We start from the raw sequence: 22880 nt of genomic DNA on the forward strand, positions 1-22880 counted from the left end.
AAATTGAGTAGTACTAAAAGAAAGACAAATAATAAGACAACATAAGAAACTCATTAAATCAATCGAAAAATACAAAGAAAAACATGTACATCTTTCACATCATTATAGAAGACTACTTTTTTATCTCCCACTCTCGCTCTTTGTCTATAATTATAATTAGATATTTCAATTATAATGCAATCATTTCATTCATTTTTTTACTTTTAATTATAAAAAACTCATTATATTGAACTATTCATTTGTTTTTCTCAACGTTGTTATTTTGTTTTTCTTACCGTAACTTTTCTTTCTTTTGCAAAAAATAAAAATCAGTAGTGTTCTTTTTATTCAAATTCTTTTCATTGAATTTTGATTTGAATCTTGATGTAAACCGTATTTGGGATGACCTTTTTATTTTACTTTAAATGTTTTGGTGTGAACAAATTTTTTTCTCCCGAATTTAAAGTTTGAGAGTTGAGTATGTGGTATCAAACATTTAAAATTTATATTAGATTACTATTGGTTAAGTTTTCATTTTTAATTTTCATGTTGAATTGATTGACATGTGTATATTTTTTTCTTTAGTCAAACCTGACAGAACGTTAATTTCTTTTGATATTATAAAAGGAAATTTTGAGACTAATGGTGCATGAAAAACAAAGGTAATTAAAGAGAAAAGTAATAATTAACTACCATAAAAGAGATGACTCAGGAGAAACAATTGAAGGATTGGAATGGAGACGACGGGTGGAGGCAACAAATACAAAAATATAGACAAAGAGCGAGAGTGGGAGATAAAAAAGTAGTCTTCTATAATGATGTGAAAGATGTACATAGGGGTGCTCGCGGTTCGGTTTGGATCGGTTTTGAGGCAAAAACTCATCCGATCCAAAAATAAATTCATTTGCGGTTTGGTTCGGTTTTGGATGACAAATAAAAAAAATCCTATCCAATCCAATCCAATATTATGCGGTTTAATTTGGATCGGTTTTTGGATATCCAAATTATAAATTGTAATTTTTTTTAATAAATATAAATATTATAAAAAACGCTACAAAATAATAGTTTGACATTTTTGACAAAATAAATATTAAGTTTAATGTAAAATATAACATATAATATATTGAAAATTAATATTTTAGAATGACAATTACCAATTATATTCGAAACATATAAAAAGTAAAATAAAAATAGATTAAATTAAACTAACATATAGTATTAACAAAATTTAAAATGAAAAAAAAGGTTAATGCAATATATATATTTATACTAATAAAAAGATAAATAAATATTAAAATATATGTATGCGGTTTGGTTCGGTTTGGATCGGTTTTAAGAAATCAACCCAAAATCCGATCCGATCCAGCGGTTTTCACAAAAGAACATCCAAACACATCCAAAAAACTTCGGTTTTTTGCGGTTTTCGGTTTTTTTGGATCGGTTCTCGGTTTTTATTTGGATTGGTTTGGATTTGAGCACCCCTAGATGTACATGTTTTTCTTTGTATTTTTCGATTGATTTAATGAGTTTCTTATGTTGTCTTATTATTTATCTTTCTTTTAGTACTACTCAATTTTTAGTTACTTTTCCTATTCAATAAAAAAAAAATTGATTTTTTTTTGTTGAGTAAATCTAATGTTCAAAAAGTATAATATTTCTTGATTTCATAAAGTTTATCATGCATAGGAGGAATTTTTTTAAGTTGTGTACGTGAGAATTGACTACTTGATAAAATGTTAGCCCTTTTCCTTTTAAATATTTTAACAATCCACTTTGGAATAATTTATCAAATCAATACTATAGGTTGTTGTTTTCTTTAAATATAAGTTCAATAGGAAATTGCAGTCTCAAATCACTCACAATGAAGATGGTGAAGAAAATAATGGCGTGAACAAACAAATGTTATGAGTAGCTGTGAGCATATTTTAAATTAACATGTGCATTTTTTTATAGGGTCAAACAAGTGCATTTTCATAGTAGTATATTATTTGTAATTTTTTGCCTTTATGGCGTGTTAAATCATTCCTTTATGTCATGGTTGGATGAAAAATATAAGATTATTCATCTCTTGAATTACCTCATGATTAAAGTTGTATATAAGAATATCAAGTCCTTACATTTTAGTGATGTTTTGTTAACTCTTGATTGAATTTATATTCAACCTTCATGTTAAGCAGCATTGTCGATGACAAAAAAAAAAGGAGTAAATGTGAACGTTTATTTTTGTAGGATGCAATTTTCTATCCAAAGTTTCATTCAAGTATGGATAATGTGAATGTTTGTCTTCACAAATTAATGTATGATCATGGGATCAACAAACATATACGTGGAGCAAGTACTTTCTATTGGAGTATTTGGGAAAAAGAATAGAATTTTTATTTTCTTTTCTCTTTCAATTTATGCTACAATGTTTATATTTTTCAAGTGGTTTAATAGCTTCTTCTTTGGTTTCTATTGCTAACATGTTTGTTTTTTAAGTTTTTTGTATTACTTATGGTGCTGAATTTTTTTTGTCTTATTTCTACTACAATGTGTGTATTTTTTAAATGATTTTTTTCCACTCATAATAGTCAAATATATACACGTTAGCAGAATAAAAAATACGGATCACACAAACGGCCACTAGTCCTCAATTCTCTTTAAGTTATAACAAATAAGTCCTTCCGCCAAGTTTGGCCGTTAAACATGCTTACTTGTGGCGTTAAACAGTGATGTGTCATTCCATATCACATTTCACATGTGCAAGGACATTTGATAGGAAATTTTGATTATTAAAAAAAAATTCAAAAAGAAAATTCAAAAAGAAAAAATTCAAAAACCGAAAAAAAGAACAATTTGAGATCCATTGCCACTATTTATCTTAGAATAAACAAAACAAACCAATTCGTCACTGCCATAAAATTAAGAGAGCTTATCAAACAACTCCACCACCATCACATCTTCACCACCATCACATTTGATGCATCAATTCCAGACTCTATTCGTTTCAACTTTTTTGAACACTTTTATCACCGGATTGCTATCTCGGGGAATAAAAGTTTATTGTACTTGGTCAGAAGGATTATGGGCGGAGAAACAATGCATGTGAACAGTGGTTGTGCGGGAGGTTTGTACTTGAAAGACCTTTGATGCTCAAGTAAAAATGTGCGTGAAGTATAAGGCTTAAGAGTACTTGATCCCTTTGCATGAAAGAGATATATAGCTTCAGCGCGGATCCATGACTGTTAATGAGAGGGAAAATGTGACAACCTCGATTCTAATGGTTGTTGGAATAACAGTTTAGATGCCATGATTGACATTAAACACCAATCATTTCGATGTAGGCCGTTACATAAATAGAGAGCTTTGTGACTGTTGGGTGGGATGTGTGGTCTTGGACCAACATGTAATTAGGCCGAACACCGCGTTGAGTTTGACCGAGCACGACACCGAGTTAGACTCAGGCCCAGTCCAAAACAAAAGTTACAATGCTTGTTAAAATGACGTTGTTTAGAAACAAAATTAAATTGTAATGAGTAATGAGAATAGTATAAGGAGAGTGACTTGATATTCTTAAACTCTGCCTCCAACAACAAGACTCTTCATCTAAAAATTAATTTATATTAAGTATATAAAAAAATAAATATGAATATAAATGTTTACGTATTAACTACATAAAAGTCATTAGGTTTGGTAGAAATTTGGGTAATATGCATGTGAATTCGCTCTGGTGTAAAAAAAACATATATTAAGTACATGAAAAACTAAACTTTTCATTGTTTTTTGGATTTGGCTTTGATTGAGCCCACAACAACTTTTTCAGTTTGTTCGGAGTGCAGCTTTGCTCCATTTTGGAAGGCTCCAATTATTCATTTTCATTGTATAAACTAGAAGATCAACCCGTGCAGTGCACAGGTCTGATTAGCTGTAAGATATATAATGATTAAATAAGATGTGATAATTCCAATAATGTAAGGTATATGAAAAAAGTTGAGTAACATTAAACGATAGTTCAATAATAATTTTGGATAAATATTCATACAAAGAAAATTATGTTATATTACGGAAGACTTCTTTATAGACCACATTCGAAGTCTTAGTCGTATCTTCACGGTTGTCATCGATGATCAATATTTTTAATCCTTTTATAGAAGTAACTCTTGAAATTGCAACATACAACTGACCATGTGAAAACACTGACGACGGAAGATATATCCCAACATGCTTTAAAGATTGTCCCCGACTCTTATTAATAGTCATCGCAAAAGAAATCATTATAGGAAATTGTCTCCGTTGAAATTTAAAATGAATTCTCACGTCAGATGGTGTCAGAGAAAATCTAGATATGAAAACCTGATCACCAATATTACTTCATGAAATAATTTTTCCTTCAAGAGCACGTTATAGGAAATTGTCTCCGTTGAAATTTAAATTGAATTCTCACGTCAGATGGTGTCAGAGAAAATCTAGATATGAAAACCTGATCACCAATATTACTTCATGAAATAATTTTTCCTTCAAGAGCACGTTTTCCCAATCTCGTAATAATAAGTCTTGTTCCATTGCATAATCCTAATTTTTTATTTAAATTCCTTAATAGCATAACTGGAACTCCAACTTTAAGTCTCAACTTGTGATTTGGAAGTCCAGACGTAGAAATTGTGTTCAAAAATTCGGGAGTATGAACATCATCAACTGTTTGGCCGTCTACATTTTGTGTGAGTGGAGTATCATAACTCAAATATGTTTTTTCTTCGTCAGGAATTAAATCTAACATATAATCATTTATTGTGTTGATTATTAAATTTTTAGGAGCTAGTATAGCTCTATTTTTTAAATACGTTATATCATTCATGTTTTGTAAAAGTTGGGGATAAGTGTTTTCAACGATAGAAGCAAGAGGATCACATGAATTTGGAATCAATAAATTTGATGGAATGTCAAGTTCTAAATCATCGTCGTTGTCATCTCCAATTTCTCCATCGCCAACACCCAAAACTCATTCAGAAAACAATCTTCTTTGTTCAACGTCTGCACTCGAAGCACCACCGAGAAGCCTCGTGTTTTTACTCAATGTTAAAACTTCACAAAAATTCCAAAGAACCGAAGAATTAATAGTAGCATGAACAACTTCTGGCCTTGTACCTTTGGGTATTACTGATAGAATTTGTCTAAAATCTCTGCCAAAAACAACAACTTTTCCACCGAAGGGAATGTGTTTATTTTTTTCATCGACGGACTTGAGAATATCTTTTAAAGTTCGATCAACAGCTTCGAAACAATGTATGTGCATCATTGGTGCTTCATCTCATATAATGAGCTTTGCTTTTTGTATTAATAATGCCAAAGGACTTTTAGGAACTATGGTACGTGTTGAAAACTCGTCAACATTTAGAGGAATACAAAACCTTGAATGTGATGTTCTACCGCTAGGTATAAGCAATGCAGCGATCCCACTTGAGGCAACTGTTAAAACTATCTCACCTTTTGAGCGTAATGCGACTGACATGGCCCTCCAGATAAATGTCTTCCCTGTACCGCCATAACCATAAAGAAAAAACACACCAGGTTTGTTTTCGTTAACTCTTGTCATAATTGTGTCATATACTTTACGTTGCTCTGAAATCATAGTTGACATCAATCTAACATGTTCCTCAACTAATGATTGTTTGTTATAATTCAATTTGTCGTGTATTAAACTATTTTGTATATCAGGAACTAATGATGTGTCTGCTCTAGGCATTGAAGGATAATCTTTTAAACTCTTCCCACAACTACGTAACATCATCTCAATATCTGCTAGTGCATATTGTATCAGTTGATCATTGATTAATATTAAATCTGCAATGTTAAAATCAAAATAATGAATGTGATTAGTGACATGACTATGGTTGTGTTTGGTGGTATTGCAAAAAAAAATTGATTTAGCAGAATTGAATTTGATAGATTTGATTTTTGCTAAAAATGAGTTAAACAGAATTGATTTATGTTTTGATACATTAACGTAAAAATAAAGGGTATTTAAAAAAATATCAATTCTTTTTCCATTATTTTTTTTTTGACAAAATTCTTTTTCCAAATTTAAAAAACTACAATTTAATAAACTGCATAATAAATAATTTAAAAAGTGATATAAGAAAGGTTACATGAGACATTGGGGAGACATTGAAATGTGAAAGATGCTTTTTTTTTTAATAGATTTCAATATTGTTGGAGGTGTTATAGTATATATATATAACTTTCCAAATCTCACATGATAATTATTCTCTAAATTTATGATCCGGTAGAAAAAAAAATCATTGATCAGGAAAAACATAAAAATATTTTGTGATGAATAATATAGTCAACAATAATTTTGATATGATATACTTTTAAAATTTATGGTGCTTATCAATTATTGCACATAATTTTAATCGCAATTGGTATACTTGCCATAGTGGTTGGAAATATTTTCTTGCATTGAAGGGTTGCGGGTTTGAATCCTAGTAAAGACAAAATTGTATTATTTTTTAATAAAAATTGCATGATAAAATGGAGGGAAAACATGGAAAACAAATTAGGGTTTATGGTTTGCTTGTGTATACAAGCTTATAATATAAAAGATAGGTGACATGTGGCAGAAAAATTAGAGATTTACTTTTGCCACCTACTAATTCTAGGGGGCGCCCTACAAAATTACCAAAATATCTCTATCTGTTACTTAAATAGCGGATTTTACGTTTAAAATCTTGAAAATTTCATGGTAGGATAATGTTTTTCTTTTGCTCAAAAATCCACTACTTGAGTAGTGGATGTATAAAAATGAAAATTTTTCATCTTAGTGTTTTTTTTTTCCTTCCCAAATTTCACATTTTTTTAATGTCCTCTACTTAAGTAGAGGACTTATCTAAAAATCTTGATTTTTCATGTATGATGTTTTTTTTTCCTCAAAAATCTCCTAGTTAAGTAGCCGATGTATAAAAATGAAAATTTTTCATGTTAGAGAGGTTTTTTTTTTCTTCAAATTTCACATTTTTATACCATCTGATAGTTAAAAAGCAAATTAATCTGCTACTTAAATAGAGAACTGGTAAAAATCTTGTAGAGTATTTTTTTCTCAAAATTTCTTATTTTTTATAACGTCCGTTACTTAAATAGCGAAAAAATAAAATCGGAAACTGCGCCGAGTAATTAGCCAGGTGTAAAAGTAATTGTCGAAAAATTAAGGAACGGTTTGAGATCAAAATACCATATTTTTTGTTCAGTAAATAACAGAAGAAGAAAAATTGCAACCCGTTTTCCTTTTCAATCATCTTCCATACTATAGTCATAGCCGCCGTCGTGGCCTCCACTTTCTCCGTCTGTTCCGTCAGCGATGCTTGCCATTTGCTACAAGATTCTGAATCACAGAAATTGAAGGCACTAGGCAGAGAAGCAGTAACTGGTTAGAGAAGACGAAAATGGCGGCATTGAAAGGATTGTTGAAGAAAGGTTTAGGAGAAATGGACTTCAACGCCGGTGGAGGACTCATCAACTGGTTTCCAGGACACATGGCAGCCGCCACACGTGCCATCCGTAACCGTCTTAAACTTGCCGACCTCGTTATCGAAGTCAGAGACGCTCGTATCCCTATTTCCTCCATCAATTCCGATCTTCAATCTCATCTTTCATTGAAACGGCGCGTCATTGCACTCAACAAAAAAGACTTAGCTAACCCTAACATCATGCATGTAATCACTTTTTTTCTTCTTCATGATTTCTCTTAAGTTATTGATTAATTAATGATAATGATAATTAATGATGATTTTGTAGAAATGGGTGAATTATTTTGAGACGTGTAAGCAAGATTGTATTCCTATAAATGCTCATAGTAAGAGTTCTGTTACTAAGCTTCTGGAACTTGTGGAGTTGAAGTTGAAGGAAGCGATTTTGAAGGAACCTACTTTACTTGTTATGGTGGTTGGTGTTCCTAATGTTGGAAAATCTTGTTTGATTAATTCTATTCATCAAATTGCGCAATCTCGTTTTCCTGGTAAGGTTTTTGAATTCTATCTCAATGATTAATTCTATACAATTTTCACTAGTGTGAACTTATAAAATAGCATAAAACCTACCTAATTTATATTGCATAAGCTGTTTGCATAAGCTCAAAAATAAGCTAATCCAAACGGGGCCTATGTAGCTATTTCTATAACAAAATATAGAATAACGTCAAACTATTTTCATAGGCTACCCTAGAAAGCTTATGGAAATAAGCTGAAAACAGTTTATTAACATGTTATGAGTTGTTACGATAAGCTCTCCCATACAGCCTCACAATTGCTTATGGAACTAGATAAACTGAAATAAGTCAATCCAATTCCAAACAAACTCAAGCATTATCTGATTTGAATGTTTAGTTTTAAAAACAAGAAACAATTTTTATTCTTTTTTGCAAAATAATTTAATCAAACAAGCTTTTAAATTAGAAAACAGTTTTAAAACGGGAATTCAAGCATGCCCTTAGTAATGTGTCTTGATTTGCTTTCGTAGTGCAGGAGAAGAATAAGCGAGCTGCTGTGGGTCCACTGCCTGGTGTTACTCAAGATATTGCAGGATTTAAGGTCTGGTAATCTTTGTTTCTGTAGTTTCATTATTAGGTCAGTGCCTTTGTGCCTAAATGAAATGTTCTTATGGAGGAACTGAATTGAAGTGTTTCCTTAGAGCATTATAAGTGTAACATATTGCTTGCTTTGAATTCTTGTTGATTGTTTAATATCAAGATTACTTTGAAGTGAGTAATTGACTTATGAATTGAAAGATATATTTAATGTAATAAAACATTAAAAACAGGAAACACCTACTAACAAACAATATAATTGTCAAAGTTAACTGTGTTTTGGGTCATGGTAGGTTGCATATTTGGTATTGACAGCATTGTGCCGAACTACTTATTGTTTGCCTATTCCAAAGAGTATTGCATACCTGGTCATTATGTTTGGGAAAACGATTGTAAATTTCTGTTTGGTTAGTTAGAATGTGACAGAGATTAAATTTTAGTGCTTCCCTAATCCGAATTTGTGGTAAGTGATTGAATATTTAAAATATGAATGAATTATTATTTGAAAAGGAGTATAGGGTGAAAAAATGGCAGTGCTTATTCCACCCTTCTTTATTTTGTTTTTATTATTATTGGTTTGCCATCTGTTTCTATGTTGAGTTGGTGGTGCTGCACATAACTAAACTATGAATTTCTTTGACCTGATGTTTCAGATAGCAAACAAACCGAGCATATACGTCCTAGATACCCCAGGAGTTCTTGTTCCAAGTATTTCAGACATAGAGACGGGGTTAAAGCTTGCTCTTGCAGGTACTATATCAATTGAAGTTATCTATATAATAATACTTTGTGCCAAAAAGGAAAATCATTAGCATCTTTCTCTTGATTCTTAAATGTAAATAGCCAAATAAGCATTAGGGTACTGTGGATCAAATAAACTCTTTCGAGGAGGGATTTTCAATGAGTGAAAAAAACGTATTTTCGCAGTTAACGACTTTCATGTTTAAAGGAAAAACAAATTATGGCATTTCAAACCACTGGATAATTTGAAAACGTATTTTCGCAGTTAACGACTTTCATGATTCTTGTATATTCCTTTTTTGTTTTTATACAAATGTTCTTAGAAATAGAATGAGTGTCAATTAGTTAGATACTCTGTGGGTGATAGAAACATGGATCAAGAGATGGGCCTTGAAGTTGAGCCCAAACCAAAGAAAGGAAAGGGAATTAGGAATGATGAGGTGGACAAGTGATGATGTGCATGGGAGTGAGTGCTATAAAGGTGGTCTCAGCGAGGGAATAATATTCATGCAGAAGTGGATATTTTGTGGGGTCACTTTGTGACTTGGGGAGCATTTTGTGCTTTTGGGGCTAGTTGAATTTCTCTGCTAGTTTGTTACTTTGATTGTTATTCTGTTTTACTCATTTTCCACTATCAAATCCTTGTAATTGTTACTCTGCTTCGTTAATACAATTACATCGCAATCCATTTACATTCCTTTTTTGAGTTCACTGTTCTATTAATTGGTCCGACCTACCGGATCCACATTCCCAGAACCAGTGATCGTAAGATGTCACGACAACCAAAAATGGGAGATCGAATTGGAGCTTGGGAAGAAACAATGAGTGAATTGGAATCAACGATGCAAGAGTTTGCTCACCAACTGCAACAGAGAGGCTTGATTCTAAGTAAATTGTGCAAACCACTTGGCTTGAAGGAGACATCGCAGGAAATTGAGAAGTCATTTCCGCAGAGAGAAGAGATTCAGAAGGTGAACTGTGTAGTGGAAGAGATTAAACCCAGATTGCTGCAGAATTTGACCAATTTTGAGCAATCATCGGAGTCGACAAATCAGGAATTTCCGGTAACTACCACATTAACACCACCAATCGGGAAGAACCACATGAATGAAGAAAATCACTATGACTCTATGAGTCAAAGAATGGTGAGGGTGTATCAGTGTTAGAGGTGACGAAGAACGGCGGAGAAGCAATGTTTGGCGAAACAGTGAGTGTGGTACAAAGAAGGAAGGAAAAGACGAGTGTGTTCGAGGAGGCACCGCCGGTTCCAGATCCGCCGGATTCCGGCCGACTTGCAGCGGCTCCACCTAAGACAAAACCACCTGATCCACTCTCGCCGGAATTACATCCATCAAAATTGCGGGACTTCGATCAACTCGCGACACTTCCACGGTTAGTGAACAACCATCACCATGGGATGCCACGACCTCCGTCGAAACCGCCGGATGCCGGTAAACCTGTGATGATGACGGCCATTATACTTGTGACGGCGGAAGAGTCGATCTCAGGTGAGTCGATGCGTTTCATGTCTCTTTTAGTTGAGAAGGATCTAGAGAGAGTAAGGGTATAATGGGAAATTAATGATGCAGTAAAGGAAAACAGGTCAATGGATAGAGTTGGTATCTTCTTCAACCCAATGGGTCAGACCCACACTAATTTTTGTAGAATTTTGAAGGGAGTAACAATATGGGCTGGAATAGAGTTATTGGACTTGGTTCAATTTAATGATAGCAATGGGGTTCTGAAAAAGGGGGTGCATATAGCTGAAGATACTAATTTGAAAGAACAAAACATAGGATCAAATTGGTCATGCTGTAAGTTGGTTTCAACTGAAAACCAAATTGGTCAGGCCCAAAACAATTCTAGATGGGTGAGAGAAATTAAAAGATGGAGTAATGTTGGATCACTTAAGCTGGCTCATGTGAGTGTTGTTCCCTGTGTTGGAATCCGACTCGACGCGAAAGTGCAGATGAGATGCTTTAGGTTGATCCCACCTCTGGTACGTGCCTCTATTTGTAATGTAAAATTCACGGTTTTTAAGCAAGTTGGAAGGTTGGAGGGTGTTGATGAGACCATGTGTTTGAAAGAATTCATTAGGACGTTGCCAATGTGTTCCCATTTTTCTCTGCTTCCAAGTGTGAAACTGTTGCAGGAATACGTGGTGATAATTTGTGTTAACTGGGGTGATTTTCCGACAACTACTTTAGTTGAGATGTATGGGGAATATAGTCATGTTTCTCGGGCATTTGGAATTTGTGATCAATTTAGTACAAAGCATGATAGGTTTGCATTTTGGTATGCATTACAAGGAGCATGTTACATGAATGAAGTTTACTAGTCTACTTTTGAAAATCTTGGTGACACGTGGGCTGAAAAGGTGTCACCAAAATCAACAATTTGGAACTCATGGATTGATGAGTTTGCACAACAAGGGCTGCAAAGGGAATTTATTTATGCTTTGAAATGGTTAATTGTGATGAAGGGAAATTATGGGTTCCAGGTGAGTAAGCACTATGATCCTTATGTCTTAGCCAAGGTGAAAATGATGTTATTATATTCATCAGTTTTGAGAATAGCATGGGATCCGGGAAAATTCAATGTTTTTATGTCAAAGGCCGCTTATGATTTTTGCTGGAGAATTTTCTTCATTTCTCATGGGGCTTGTATCCATATTGTTGTAGAACCATATGACCTTGCTTTGTGGCATACAGTTATATGGGGCTATGTAAGTGAAAGAAACTTTGTACTTCCTTTCAACATGATGTCTTGGGATTCATCATTTTTGGTGAAGGAAAATTACTCTATAGAATTCAAATTTCCAATGGTAGTTGCCGCTGATAACGGAGTTTGTTGGAGAATGTTCTTCATCTTTTATGGATTGCTTAACTTTGTATTTGATAGAGGCAAAGTTGGATGGATGCAAATTTCAACTTTGAGGACAAAGTTGTTTCTAAGGAGGTGGGAATTGATAGAAACATGGATCAAGAGATGGGCCTTGAAGTTGAGCCCAAACCAAAGAAAGGAAAGGGAATTAGGAATGATGAGGTGGACAAATGATGATGTGCATGGGAGTGAGTGCTATAAAGGTGGTGTCAGTGAGGGAATAATATTCATGCAGAAGTGGATATTTTGTGGGGTCACTTTGTGACTTGGGGAGCACTTTGTGCTTTTGGGGTTAGTAGAATTTCTCTGCTAGTTTGTTACTTTGTTTCTTATTCTGTTTTACTCATTTTCCACTCTCAAATCCTTGTAATTGTTACTCTGCTTCGTTAATACAATTACACATTTTCCATCGCAATCCATTTACATTCCTTTTTTGAGTTCACTGTTCTATTAGTGGGTATGGCACATTTTGTCATTCTATTAATCAAGCATCTCTAGCACTAGCTGTTTCATTAGATCTTAGTTGTTCTTAATTTTGTTTTTACATCTCTCATTGCTATTACTTTATTTTCCCAGAACAGTTTTGGTATTTGAATATCTTATCTGTATCTGTTGGGTTTCTGAATATGATATCTTTTGCAACAGATATTTGTGTATATTTTGTCATGTAAACTTGGTTGTTTCATTAACAGGGTCTGTTAAAGATTCAGTGGTGGGTGAGGAGCGTATTGCTCAATACTTATTGGCAGTTTTAGATACCCGGGGTACTCCACTTCACTGGAAACACCTACTAAATAACAGGAGGATAGATGGGATTTCATATGATGAAGAAAATAATCGATATAACTTGAAAACTCTTAAGCAAAGGAGAAGTTCGCCTAATAGATCTGACTTGGTATACGTAGAGGTAACAAATACCCTTAATGGAATATGATATTTTTGAACTACTAATGCTTGGAATTTTAACACCATGGTTGACAAATTCCAAATTATATTACATTTTCTAAGCACTTAGATGCTCTTGATGTTTAAACACTTAGATGCTTACTCCTAAGTTGTTTTATAATTTATTAGTGTCTTGAATGATGTTAGGTTATTTACTTTGTGGGATATAATTTGAATCCACTGATAATGTAAAAACTAAAAGGTTTTACCTTGTGCACCTATTTGAATAACTGTTAAAAAGCTTATTCTTGTAATATAAAAAACCCGACTTTTTACAAATGCTTTGCAATACTTTTGTTAATTAAGTTGGGGATATTCGCCGATGTATCTTCTGTTAATAGCAACCAAGAACAACAGTCTTCTTGAAATTAATTGCGTATTTGTTTTTGCCTAAAAATCTAATCAGATGCAGTTCAACATGAAAAGAGCAATTTATAGTTGTGGTTTGAACACATGTTCGAGTGTCTTTGATGTGAAAATGAACACACAATTGCAAATAATTTATTGCTGTTAGGACTACAATTGCAAATAGTTTAGTGCTGTTAGGATTGGTTCTCTTTTTTTGTAATCCTACTTCGTTATGCATCTGAAGTTACCTTGAAAGGTTTTATATTGAATTATGTTTCTCACTTTTGATGTTGCAAGTTTGTGATGATGAACCTTAGACAGTATATCAATGTGAGTAGCTATCCGATAATTGTGATCTATTTTATTTTGTCGTTTATGACTCGCTGGTTCTTATTCCATCATAGGATATTGTGTTGGGAGTTCAGCATGCACTCTATTCAACTCTAGCAGAATTCAATGGCAATGTAGAAGATGAGGGAGACTTGGAGAACCTGATTGACGAACAGTTTGGTGCACTGCAGAAGGCATTGAAGATACCTCACAAGGCTTCAGAAGCACGGTTGATGGTATCCAAAAAGTTCCTTACTTTATTCAGAGCTGGTAAACTAGGACCTTTTATTCTTGACGATGTCCCCATCGCCAAACCTGTGTAAAAGATATATATGACTTCTTGTATTCCACATGTTATGGCAAATTTGCTGTAACTTGCAAATAACAATGGATTCAGCAATAGATTGAGCCTACTTATATATCCTCTGGATGTGTGTAAAACGCTACATTCCAGTCTCGAGGCTAGGTAAGATTGATGACCAACTTGCCCCATGACTATGCAAAAGCAAAACCTTGGAGCATAACTAAAGAGTAATGTCCGTGTAGTCCAGAGTCTGTAAAACTCGAAGGTTATCGTAAAATACACAAAGAAAAAGCTGACACCATATTTGACATCAATTTTTTGACGATAAAACACATATCTTAATAATCAATAACATATTTGTGGTTGATCATGGTGGATGGCTCTGGCTGTCGGTGGTTGTTGTGTGATTCATATTTAACAGAGCTTAAAACAAATTGATCATGGTGGATGGCTCTGGATGACAAAAGAAAATATCTTCTTACGATATCACACCAACTTGATAAGTAGCCGACTAATCCATATACAAAATTATTACAACTATGGGACGTGGCCCTCTCTTTCCTCTCAAGTAATTAAACACTTTATAATTTACAAAAATTATTACTATAATAATACAATTATTAATGAGAAATAGTCCTTACCAAAACAATTATTAATGAGAAATAGTGTTTTTTCCATAAAAATGGAAATGGAGACCCATCGACATTCATGTGACGAGAGTTGTGACCAGACATTTGATAAAACAAGAATAACTATAGTAGCAGGTCCATCCCAAATGTTTCTTTCTCCCATTAACTAAAACTTGTCGAAAGAAAACTAAAATATTGAATTCAATGATTAATTAATGAGTTTTTTTTTTTAAGACAAATCGTTTAGGAGAATCCTAAGTTTGATTTCTAATTGAAATAATTTTCAACCCAGACTTTACATACCTTACAGTCAAACTCTAGATTATCGGAGCCTCATTCCCTTAAAAATCAGAGGGTAAATAAAAAAATGTAACATTATACCGTAGATATTATTGGTAAGGTAAAATGTAACACTCACGTGGAATATCATTTATGTAACATTATACCATAAGTATTGCTTGTTACTAGCACGGCATAATAATAAATATATAGCAGAGTACAGCAAATTGAATCAGAGTTGTATGTGACCACTAATGAAGTAATAGAAAGAAGAAAGAAGCAACAATAATTTTAGTACAAAAAATTATTCAAGGTGATGGTGATGATATGGGAAGATCTAACAGTAACAATTGGTGCAGACAACAAGAAGTTGCTTGATGCTGTCACTGGTTTTGCTCAACCTGGTAGGATCATGGCTGTTATGGGTCCTTCTGGTTGTGGCAAAACTACCCTACTCACCTCATTGGCTGGTCTCTCTCTCTCTCTCTCTCTCTCTCTCTCTCTCTCTCTCATATATTTCACGGACACCCACATTTTCATACACATGCAACATCTGGTTAATTATACGTAAAATTTGTGATTAACTCGTCAACTGAGTAGATGATTAATTTAAATAACGTTCAAAATTATATTATGAAAGGTGTCAACTAAATTAAATGGGTGTATGAATATCATAATTCCTATTATATTTTCAATATAAATGTTTGGGATAATAAACTGTTTTATATTTTCATTTAAGTGTGTATATTTATTTAGTATAAAAATTTAAAAGTTTTCTATGTCCTAGAAGTCATAGCTGAGTTAGAAGGTGGCAAAATTAATGAATTGGATTAATTTAGACTAAGACCCCGTTTGGATTAACTTATTTTTGAGCTTATGCAATTTTTATGTATTATTATAAGTTTGTCAAAATAGTTTATGATAAAATAGTTTATAAAGATACAATATTTTCACTAGCGTGAACTTATAAAATAGTATAAAACATAATTTATATTACATAAGCTATTTGCATAAGTTTAAAAATAAGTTAATTCAAACGGGGCCTAAAACAACCGATTAATTTACGATCCACCGAAAATTCATCAAAAAAGAAGAAGAAATGCTCCGCATTGAATTTCATGAATGAAGTGATTTATTGAATTTTTTAAAAATATTGGATGGATCACCAACCATCCTTATTGTTAAATGGGTGGATTGGAAAATTTGGTTCTATCCTTGTGTGGTGGATGAATTGAATGTACTTTTATTAGACTCAATTATCACTCATTATTAGACTCACAAATTGGTCAATAATATTTGTTTATTGAGTCAACAAAAAATATTTGTTTATAAAAATATATATTTTTATCTTCTGTTTTTATTTTGGGTTGCAAATTTTGCATAATTTACAAAGTTATTTATATAAAAAAGGTATTTATTAGCATTTAGCATAAGAATTAGTCTCACTTGCTGCAAATGTATTCTGTTTTTTTAGGAACACATGCTGCAAATGTTGCAGTGACCGGCAACATTCAAATCAATGGGAAAAAGAGAAATTTGTACTCCAAAGAAGTGGTAAGATAACGTATACTCCCCCGGTTTTAAATATAAGAGAAAATTTGGTTTTTAGATTCATTGAGAATTCAATGTATTTGGTCCATATTATGGACTAGATGCATTAGGTTCTCAATGAATCTAAAATGTAAATTTTCTCCTATATTTAGGATCGGAAGGAGTATAGTATATACTAATAAAATGATGCAATCATATATTAATGATTGAGCTAGGTTATATAAACACCTTTTTATGGACAAAAATACGACACATGTACCATTCTCTATGCACGGTTTCTGAAATGTGCAAAAAATATTTAAAAAATTAAAAAGTGACATGGATAAGTAGGTTTGTCGTATTTTTATTTGAAATTTTTGTGTTGAAATAACATTTTTCTTAATGATTTTATTTTATATGTATGGTAATGTCATGTATATCTCTTCAATTTTCAGTCTTATGTGGGTCAAGAGGAACTTTTCTTAGGAACTTTGACTGTAAAAGAAACCCTCACATATTCTGCAAACATGAGGCTACCTTCTAAAATGACAAAACAAGAGATAGACAAAGTTGTGGAAGACACAATAATTGAAATGGGACTTGAAGATTGTGCTAATACTAAAATTGGTAATTGGCATCTAAGAGGTATTAGTAATGGTGAAAAGAAAAGACTTAGCATTGGTCTTGAGATTTTGACACAACCCTTTGTGTTACTTCTTGATGAACCAACTAGTGGACTTGATAGTGCCTCAGCATTCTATGTCATTCAAGCTCTAAGTAACATTGCTTTTAAAGGAAAGATTGTTATTTGTTCAATTCATCAGCCTGGGAGTGAAACCTTTAATATTTTTGATGATTTACTTTTGCTCTCAAATGGTGAAACTGTTTATTTTGGAGAAGCTAAGATGGCTCTAAAGGTAATATTTTTTGTGAATGTGACCAAATGCAATTTATTTTGTCAAGTGACCATCTAAAAATATCTCTATGTTGGGATTAGTTTTTTGCTGATGCAGGTTTTCCATGTCCTACCAAAAGAAATCCTTCAGATCATTTTATTATGAGCATTAATTTGGATTTTGACTTGATTAATGAAGCTCTTGCAAGATGCCATGTAAGCATACAAATTTTATTAGTTTTAATGCTTGCAAAATAGTTTATCCTTTAATTTTAGTTTAATTTTTTAAACTAAAATGTTGGTGGTTAGTTTGTTAGAGGTTAGTTTGTCAGAGGGAAGTTGTGGCGGAACTGGAAAAATAATTTGAGGTGGGCCGTTAAAAATTCATAATATATAATATAAAGAAAAAACAAAATATGCACCGATTATTGTAAGCAAATAATGCGGGTTTGATTCCCACTGTAGACAAATTGATTTTTTTTTTAATATAAAACTGCAATAAAAAGAGAAGGAAAATGATTAGGTTTAGGGTTAGCGTATCAGAATAAGCTTAGAATATAAGAGATAAGAGAAGATTATAAATGTATTTAATATTAGGTTACACATATTAGGGTTTTTAACTTTAATGACAATTGAAGCACATGCTCTAGTGGTTGAAAAACTTTATCGTAAGCAAATGATGCGTGTTTGATTCTCACCGTAGACAAATTAAATTTTTTTAATATAAAACTTCAATAAAAAGAAAGGAAAAATGATTAGGTTTAGGGTTAGCTTATCAGAATAAGCTTAGAATATAAGAGATGTTCATATTTCCCACTTAAAAAGTTTTTCTTTTCCTAATATAATAGTATAATAATCATTACTGTTTCAGAAAAAAGAAAAAAATAGTATAATCATTCGTATCAATATTAGATTTTTATTATATATTTTTGAGATAGTATTTGTTGTAAAAAAAAAAGAGATAATAAAAGATTTTTATTATATATGTTTTATATTGATGTGTTGTAAAAATCAAATAATGGTGGAGGTAATCAATTTAAAATGGATGGACATGATTTATTTAGTTTAAATGGTTGAGATTAGAAGAAGAGGTGAGGGGACCACATAGAAAAAGAGAGGGAAAATGGAATTAGGGTAAAACTTGTTTTTTGGACCAAACTTAGAATATAAGAGATATGTATTAGCACGACAACATCCACTAGACTATCGTTTTTATTTAATAATTTTGCGCCTAAACAAATATATGTAGTATACATTTATAATTTTATAAATGTATCAGTGGTATTTTAGTAATTTCTCATTTTTTAGGGGTGGTCGTGGCCCACCCTAGCCACCCCCTAATTCCACCTTTGCGGAAAGAGAAATCTTACTAACGAAGATTGAACTCTAAACCTCTTGCATAATACTCTTTCAATTTCCAACCCAAACTATTAGACTTATATATAATTCTTTGAGAACTTCTTCTCTAGTTTTTTCATTTTCAAAATTATGCTCGGTTGCTCACAGAAGCTTCATTTAGATTATTTATATATTATCCTTAAAGAATTGTGGTAGTTTATCCAAAAAAAGTAAAAATAAAATTAGTCACGTAAATAAATTTGTAAATGAAGTAAAAGTAGTTTATGAATACTACATATAAATCAAAATATAGTTATATTGTTCTCATTGTTGAGTAAATATGTTCAATTTTTGGAAGAGTAATGTATGTCCCATTTTATATTCTATGAGAAGGAATGATAGATAGATAGATGTCCACAAATCCTAGATCAACTGGTAGAAATGCCGAAATTAATAGTGTCAGACGTCAAGATTATGGTTCAAACTCCGGTCCTTACTTTGTGTGTGTGGTATGTCTTAAGTTTTCTATATATATATATATAGCTCTCCACTTGCCCACTTTTTCCATCTACCATTCAATTCATTCTTCTTAATACTCTTAAGATATACATAGAGCTATAGCTAACATGTAAGCCAATATACCGGGGATACAAAAATTTAATCACATGGAGTACTTTTTTTTTTACAAACGATCACATGGAGTACTTAAATACACTCAATTAAGTACTTTCAGCTTATTCTCCGCCCCGTTGACATCTCTAATTAGAGAGAAGGAGAAATGTTAGTAACAAAGATTGTACTCTAAACCTCTTACATAATAACTCTTTCGATGTCCAATCCAAACTATTAGACTTCTTCTTTGGTTTCTAACATTTTCAAAATTAGTTCTTTTAGTTTCCTATGTTAGTCGATACTTATTTTTCGCGTTGAGTTGTCTAACAGAAATACATGCCAATATTGTCACATAGATACATATGTTTGGGTCATTTTGAAAATGCAATGTTAGAGATCAACAAAGGAATTTTTTTTGCAAGAATAAAAAATATATTTAAATCTTTTTATATCATTTTTATTGATAATATTTTTGAATGTGAATATTCTCATTGACAGCCTACGTCATCCAATTCTACGACGGGAATGAGAACGACAGACATTAGAAAGGAACTCATAAAGAATTACAACATTTCAGAGCTATTTATCAATACAAGACTAAAAGTTCAACAACTAAAAAACAATGTATTAATATGTTACTCAATATTTATCTTTCATGATATTTTAATACCAATTTTACTTTCTTTATTTTTTGATTTTATTAATCAATTGACTAATTTTAAATGCAAATTAAGGTGATGGAAGGGGAAGCAACTAATTCCAATATTGTAAGAAGCTGGTGGAGGCAACTTAGCACATTGACCAAAAGATCTTTCCTTAACATGAACAGAGACTTGGGTTACTATTGGCTAAGGATAATATTCTACATACTTACAGGAATTACTATTGGCACCCTCTTTTTTCACATTGGCACAGGCAACAACTCAATTTTGGCTAGAGGAAAGTGTGTATCATTCATTTATGGTTTCATGATATGTTTGTCATGTGGAGGATTGCCATTATATATATATATATATATATATTTTTTTTTTTGAAGAAGCTAAATTAGCCCACCCAAATTGGCGCCAAAGAGAATCTAACCTCAGACCTCAAGAGGAGCACACTCTCAGGTCCCAAGCCAATACCAATCCACCAACCCAAATGAGTTTATATATATATATATATATATATATATATATATATATATATATATATATATATATATATATATATATATGCTAAAATTAATATTTTTTTTTCTTTCTAATTTTCTACCTATTGAATTTTCCAATAAAAATTAGGTATTTTATGGTGAAAGATCCAAAGGACATTGTGGAGAGGCTGCATTTGTGATATCAAACATTATATCATCATTCCCTTTCCTCCTTCTAATATCACTATCCTCTGGAATAATAATTTACTTCATGGTGCAATTTCATCCTGGTTTTATAAATTGTACATTTTTTTGTATCAACTTATTCTGTTGTCTATCGGTTGTTGAGAGCTGCATCATGGTTGTGGCCGCAATTGTCCCGAATGTCATGATGGGTATAGGAACAGGGACCGGTTTTATAGTAAGCAAAAATCCTTTATTTCTTTCTCAAACATAACACACATATGCGCGCACACAAAGACACACTCTAGGTGATGAATTTGTTTGGTGGTTTGGTGTAGGTTTTTATGATGATGCCCTCCCAAATATTCAGACCACTAAATGACCTTCCTAAGTTTTTTTGGCGCTATCCAATGTCCTATCTCAGTTTTGCTGCTTGGGCAGTGCAGGTAAAACATTCATTATTTATTTTAAAAAAAGTCATATTTACCTAAAATTCTTTAAAAACTTAAGTTTATAATTTATTAATTTGATTTTATTTCTTTTATAAGAATCAAACTTGAGTTTAATTGATATGTAGTGCTGATGTAAAAATTGTTTACACTTGCATACAATTATATCTCAATAAAATTGATAATTATGAGGAATTAATACATCAAAGTCATGTAAAAAAGATCGAATAAATGAGAAAAAATAAAATGAAATGGGTCGGACCAGACCCATTAGCCCACGTGACCCATACGGGCTGGGTCAGACTCATAAATGTGTAGCCCAACAATATCTGGGCCGGGCTAGGCTAGGCTAGCCCACATATATTGTCCGACACACTGGGTCGGGCCAACCCATTTAACAGCTCTAGTTGTATCATAAAACCGACTATAGAAGATGTATTCCTTCCGTCCCAAAATATAAACAAAAGTTGGTCAACAAAACTGAATGTATTTAATTCAAATATTTAATCAAATACATCAAGTTTCTTTGACTCATTTTTTCTTATGTTCATCTATTTTCGTTGGGATGTTTGCATTAGTGACAAAACATTTTTCTCACAAACGTGCAAAATTTTAATATATCTTTAAGGGTTAAATAAGTTTTTAATCTCTATAAATATTTCGAATTTTGTTTCTAGTCTATATAAAGTTTTTTAGCAAGTTTTGGTCCTTCAAATATTTTCTGTCATGATTTTAGCAGTACGGACCAAAAGTTGTGGTCAAAAATATTTGAGGGACCAAAAGTTGCTGAAATTTTTATATGGACTAAAAATGAAATTTGAGATATTTGTAGGGACCAAAAACATATTTAACCATATTTTTAAATCCAAAGCTTTACACTTAACCTTTCGATTTATATAAAGATGACTCTTTAGATTAGGGCCGGCCCAACACTAAATAAAGCATAAAGCGAATACCAAAGTGAAGGCAAAAATAGTTGCTTGAATTTTTGAAGAGTTTGCAAAGTTATTGTCTCATTTTTATAATTTGTTTTCTCACATGCCTGTATATTTTTCTCCGAGACCGTTTCCTACCATAAACTAGCATTTTTTCCTTAGTAATTTGCTTTTCTTTTTTGGGGACCTAAATTCTTTACTTGAGCTGTCTTACTAGATGTGGCCATTGCATGATTGATAATAATTAATTGTTGCTATAGGGACAATACAAGAATGACATGTTGGGGGTTGAGTTTGATCCTCTACTACCTGGGGACCCAAAAGTTACTGGAGAACAAGTACTACCAATATTATTTGGTGTTCCACTAAATCATGGAAAATGGTTGGACCTAACAATTTTGGTTATCTTACTATTTCTCCATAGATTGCTTCTTTTCTTGGTGCTTCGATATAACAAAAGAGGAATATCACATTTCCTATGGTTTTATGCTAAGAAAAATCTACAATTTGCAAAACAGCATTTAACGAAGAACAAGCCATCAATGTCTTCTAAGAAACAAGAACTGCCACGTCCATTATCTTCTCTAGAGAATGCTATGTCTCCACCACAATATTAACACCAATGGCTGATCTTGTGTTATTTTATTGGGAGTGTGAAAAATTTATGTTATATATGAAAAGAAATTATATTAGTATAATATAATTCATTAGTTGGTAATGTGTGTATGTATAAAACCGTACTAGTATTAAATAAAGTATAAGAGTCTGTTTGAATTTGATTTATTTTTGAGCTTATGAAAATAACTTATGT

At 32.2% G+C, this 22880-nt stretch overlaps 2 protein-coding genes and 1 pseudogene across 2 annotated transcripts; 2 read left to right on the plus strand and 1 right to left on the minus strand.

Annotated features, from left to right (window-relative positions):
- Positions 1 to 4020: 4020 nt before the first annotated feature.
- LOC123888312 lies at positions 4021 to 5800 on the minus strand (annotated as a pseudogene).
- A 1363-nt stretch (positions 5801 to 7163) lies between these two features.
- Positions 7164 to 14204, plus strand: LOC123888313 (short integuments 2, mitochondrial). Its single transcript, XM_045937316.1, has 6 exons — positions 7164 to 7667; positions 7750 to 7969; positions 8470 to 8540; positions 9190 to 9286; positions 12853 to 13067; positions 13858 to 14204. Exons 1-6 carry the CDS (start codon positions 7398 to 7400, stop codon positions 14104 to 14106), a joined length of 1122 nt encoding a protein of 373 aa, XP_045793272.1. The 5' UTR covers positions 7164 to 7397; the 3' UTR covers positions 14107 to 14204.
- A 1037-nt stretch (positions 14205 to 15241) lies between these two features.
- LOC123891815 (ABC transporter G family member 15-like) lies at positions 15242 to 22804 on the plus strand. The gene is made up of 9 exons (XM_045941699.1): positions 15242 to 15465; positions 16470 to 16549; positions 16981 to 17442; positions 17523 to 17636; positions 19869 to 19994; positions 20105 to 20374; positions 20651 to 20923; positions 21024 to 21131; positions 22330 to 22804. The coding sequence occupies exons 1-9, from the start codon at positions 15312 to 15314 to the stop codon at positions 22684 to 22686; spliced, it is 1944 nt and encodes a 647-aa protein (XP_045797655.1). The 5' UTR covers positions 15242 to 15311; the 3' UTR covers positions 22687 to 22804.
- The last annotated feature ends 76 nt before the right edge of the window (positions 22805 to 22880 follow it).

This window comes from Trifolium pratense, linkage group LG6 (assembly GCF_020283565.1).
Source record: "Trifolium pratense cultivar HEN17-A07 linkage group LG6, ARS_RC_1.1, whole genome shotgun sequence".
Classification (NCBI taxonomy): Eukaryota; Viridiplantae; Streptophyta; class Magnoliopsida; order Fabales; family Fabaceae; genus Trifolium; species Trifolium pratense.

What these genes read in the sequence shown, in the direction of transcription:
- LOC123888313 (XM_045937316.1), top strand. Translation starts at nt 7,398, where the DNA reads ATGGCGGCATTGAAAGGATTGTTGAAGAAAGGTTTAGGAGAAATGGAC. An exon ending in TGCGCAATCTCGTTTTCCTG is followed by an intron (nt 7,970 to 8,469) that starts GTAAGGTTTTTG and finishes TTGCTTTCGTAG; the next exon opens with TGCAGGAGAAGAATAAGCGA. An exon ending in GTTAAAGCTTGCTCTTGCAG is followed by an intron (nt 9,287 to 12,852) that starts GTACTATATCAA and finishes TTTCATTAACAG; the next exon opens with GGTCTGTTAAAGATTCAGTG.
- LOC123891815 (XM_045941699.1), top strand. Translation starts at nt 15,312, where the DNA reads ATGGTGATGATATGGGAAGATCTAACAGTAACAATTGGTGCAGACAAC. An exon ending in AAGCTAAGATGGCTCTAAAG is followed by an intron (nt 17,443 to 17,522) that starts GTAATATTTTTT and finishes TGTTGGGATTAG; the next exon opens with TTTTTTGCTGATGCAGGTTT. An exon ending in GTGGAGGATTGCCATTATAT is followed by an intron (nt 20,375 to 20,650) that starts ATATATATATAT and finishes AATAAAAATTAG; the next exon opens with GTATTTTATGGTGAAAGATC.